The following is a 3651-nucleotide window of genomic DNA, read 5'->3' as shown; positions in this document are numbered from 1 at the left end:
ACATACACACGCACACACTCACCCACACATACATACACACGCTCACACACACACACACACACTCACCCTCACACACACACAAACACACACACACACTCACCCACCCACACATGCACACACACACACACACACACACACACACACACACACACACACACACACACACACACACACGCGCGCGCGCGCGCACACACTCACCCACACATACACACGAACTCTGCACAATGTTTCAAACAGATATTTTATTCACATTAAACACTTTTACAGGGTCTTTTCGTAGTTGTTCCTCAAATCGTTAATGATCAGCTTCTTAAGGATACACTCTTCTCAGCAGACTTTGTAGATCTGAAAAAAAAGAATCATTTCGATTTTAATATTGCATACGTACACGTGCGGTGTGCATTTGTGCTGCTATGTGGCATAACCTTGGATGATCTAAAACTGCGTTGAATAAATTACATGAATATGAGCTCGAGCACGCACACTGAGAGAGAGAGAGAGAGAGAGAGAGAGAGAGAGAGAGAGAGAGAGAGAGAGAGAAAAAATAAAGGCGTGACAGTGCGGCCTCAACTTTTACAAAAAGCCGGATATGACGTCATCAAATACATTTATCGAACAAATGGGGGGGAAAATCTAGGAAAATTATACTCAGGAACTCTCATGTAAAGTTTCATGAAGATCGGTCCAGAACTTTTCTCTGAATCGCTCAGACACACATACACCACGACCCTCGTTTCGATTTCCCATCTAAACATTTAGTCAAAACTTGACTAAATGTAAAATGAAACCGGAATGTGCTTAATTAATCGAAGCTTAATTCCCTTGCCCTTTTCATAATTAATGAACTTACTACTTCCAAGAATAGTGCAAGTTCGTCCTTCTCCAACTGTCCATCCTGGTTTCTATCTGAAAACGCAGAAAGAAAATTTGAAAAACTGATCGATTAAATCGCTTGCTGGCAAGCTAGTACGATTGTGTTTATGAGCACCGGTGTGTGTGTGTGTGTGTGTGTGTGTGTGTGTGTGTGCGTGTGTGCGTGCGTGCGTGCGTGCGTGCGTGCGTGCGTGCATGTGTGCGTGCGTGCGTGTGTGTGTGTGTGTGTGTGTGTGCGCGCGCAACAGTGTGTGTTTGGGTGTGCGCGTGTGTGTGTTGGGAGGTCGGGGGGGGAGGTGTTGTGTCTGTGTCTGTGTGTAGATTTATGTATCATCATCATCATCATCATCATCATCATCATCATCATCATCATCATCATCATTTTGATCATCGTCACAACCACCACAACCACAAACACCAACACCAACAAACAACACCAACATCACAACCAACACCAGCCCCCCCCCCCCCCCAACTATCATCATCATCATCATCATCATCATCATCATCATCATCATCATCATCATCATCTTTATCATCATCATCATCATCGTCCTCATCATCCTCACTACAACAACCACAACCATCACCACTACCACCACAACCAACACCAACACCCCCCCCACGACCACCACCACCACCTTTTTCTAACAAAATCTTTCTCTGACCTCCGTGGTTCAAGGCATTGTTGACGATGCCCTCAATCTCCAAGGCGTTCATCAGACCGTCCCCGTTGATGTCGAAGCGGTCGAAGGTGGCCCCGACAAAGTCGAGGTTGTCGTGGAACCTGCGATGCCATGCCTTGACGAAGGTGTCCTTGTGGATGCTCAGACCGGCGGCGGCCATCAGAAGCTGCTCGTTGGTCAGGTCCGCCACCAGGTCGACAAGGCCGCCCACTGCACGCGAGAGAGAGAGAAATTCAAGTTTTTACGCCCTCACGGCAAAGCCATTTGGAGCATGTTCTCGGGTTTCCGGCCCCGACATTAGATGAGATACACAAGTGTATGCGTGTTTAGGTGGTATCAGCCATCTGCACTTATGGCCGAATGACCGAGGTCTTTTACGTGTCACTGTGGTGACACGGTGGTGGGACATGGATAACGTCTCTGGGTCTGTACATAAAGTTGACCCGTGTCCGTCCCGGCCCGGATTCGAACCCGCGACCCTAGGATCACAAGTCCAATGCTCCACCACTGCACCCGCGTCGACGGGGTCATTATTAACAGCTATTGTGTTTTCAGCGTAGCAATAGGGTCCGATATTTAGACGAGACAAGTATAATGCCGACGAGTCGAAGACGAGTCGCATTATACTTGTTCGAGTCTAAATATCGGACCCTATTGCTACGCTGAAAACACAATAGCGATTATATAGCTGTTATGACCTTGATTTGTTGTTCCAAACTTACAAAATGACAGTTTTTGCGTCGATGCGTTGATCTCAGGTTTTGATAGCAGACAAACTTCTTACGCGCATCATGTTCGCGCAGACATGCACACCGCTACACGCTTTCTGACTTTGGAAGAAAAACTGACTCCAAGTGCATTCGACTTCACAACACAGTTGTTGAAACAGCTTTTTAAGTTGTCAGTGTATGCTGTTGTCGATAGAAACATCGCCGTGGTACACATGGGTAAACCGGAATCATGCGTCGGCCATTTTTCTCAATATGCTCTTGGATATTGAGTAAAATGGCCGACTTCCGCCGCATTATGCTTTGATGATCGGAAGAGACCATCCAATCACAGCCCCCGAATTCCCCCACGTGTTCATCAGAATAGCTAAGAGGTTTGGTGTATAGCAAGCCGTTTAGCTCAGCTGTTATGATTGATACTGACTTTTTTTGTGTGTGCATTATAAAGGTTTGGTCTAAACACAATTTTATTCAAAATACATGACATGGAAAAATTGAAATATGTTTTTCTTTTGTTTGCCAATTTCAAATACCTAGTCGTCACAGTTTTACTGTTCGTGTTTGTATATACGTATTGCATTTGCTTGATTGTTATATTGCTGTGCTCACGCTGGATGCCCAAGAGGTCAGCGAAGAAAACCAGCACCTCCTTCCTGCTGATGACACCGTCAGCGTCCTCGTCCATCCCGCTCACCACCTGGTGCCCGTTAATCATTTATCAGTCACTCAGTCAAGAAATCCAGCAAATAGGTCAGGTGGTAGGCAAACAAACAAACAAACAAACACACACACACACACACACACACACACACACACACACACACACACACACACACATACACACTCACACACATATACACACACACACACACAAATAAAGCTTTTTTTTCCAAAACGTAACAAACACAACAATACAGGCAGCTACAAAGGAATTAAAATACGAGAAAAAAGTAAACATAATAAGAAGAGCAGCTAATGATATTATCAAACTACAAATCAAGATGGCCGATAAAATGTTCAAGCTATTTACTTGGTTAATGACTTGGTCCTCCGACTGCTGCATGGCATTGCTGTGGCAGATTGTTGCAAGCGGATCCCTTTGGGCATGGCTCGCACCACTGTAACACAACCATGAACATGTTTAATCAAATGTTCATACCATACACCATACACACGGTCCACTGTAAGCGATCAATGAACCAATCAATCTATCAATCAATCAATCATGACCATCCATCTGCTACCACTCAAACCACCAACCAAGAGCCAACCAACCAATCAATCAATCAATCAATCAATCATGACCATCCATCTGCTACCACTCAAACCACCAACCAAGAGCCAACCAACCAATCAATCAATCA

The 3651-nt window shown here is 45.1% G+C and overlaps 1 protein-coding gene across 1 annotated transcript; it reads right to left on the bottom strand.

Moving 5' to 3' along the window:
- Positions 1 to 224: 224 nt before the first annotated feature.
- LOC138956578 (uncharacterized) lies at positions 225 to 3405 on the bottom strand (the record flags this gene model as incomplete). The annotated part of the gene is given in 5 exon segments (XM_070327900.1): positions 225 to 345; positions 851 to 906; positions 1542 to 1769; positions 2897 to 2984; positions 3318 to 3405. Coding segments are annotated over 5 exon segments (478 nt in total), but the record flags the coding sequence as incomplete, so codon positions are not given.
- Between the last annotated feature and the right edge of the window lie 246 nt (positions 3406 to 3651).

The sequence above is a fragment of the Littorina saxatilis genome, unplaced genomic scaffold, assembly GCF_037325665.1.
Source record: "Littorina saxatilis isolate snail1 unplaced genomic scaffold, US_GU_Lsax_2.0 scaffold_2585, whole genome shotgun sequence".
Classification (NCBI taxonomy): domain Eukaryota; kingdom Metazoa; phylum Mollusca; class Gastropoda; order Littorinimorpha; family Littorinidae; genus Littorina; species Littorina saxatilis.
The sequence above is the reverse complement of the archived record's forward strand: the minus strand, read 5'-3'. Positions and strand labels throughout refer to the sequence as shown.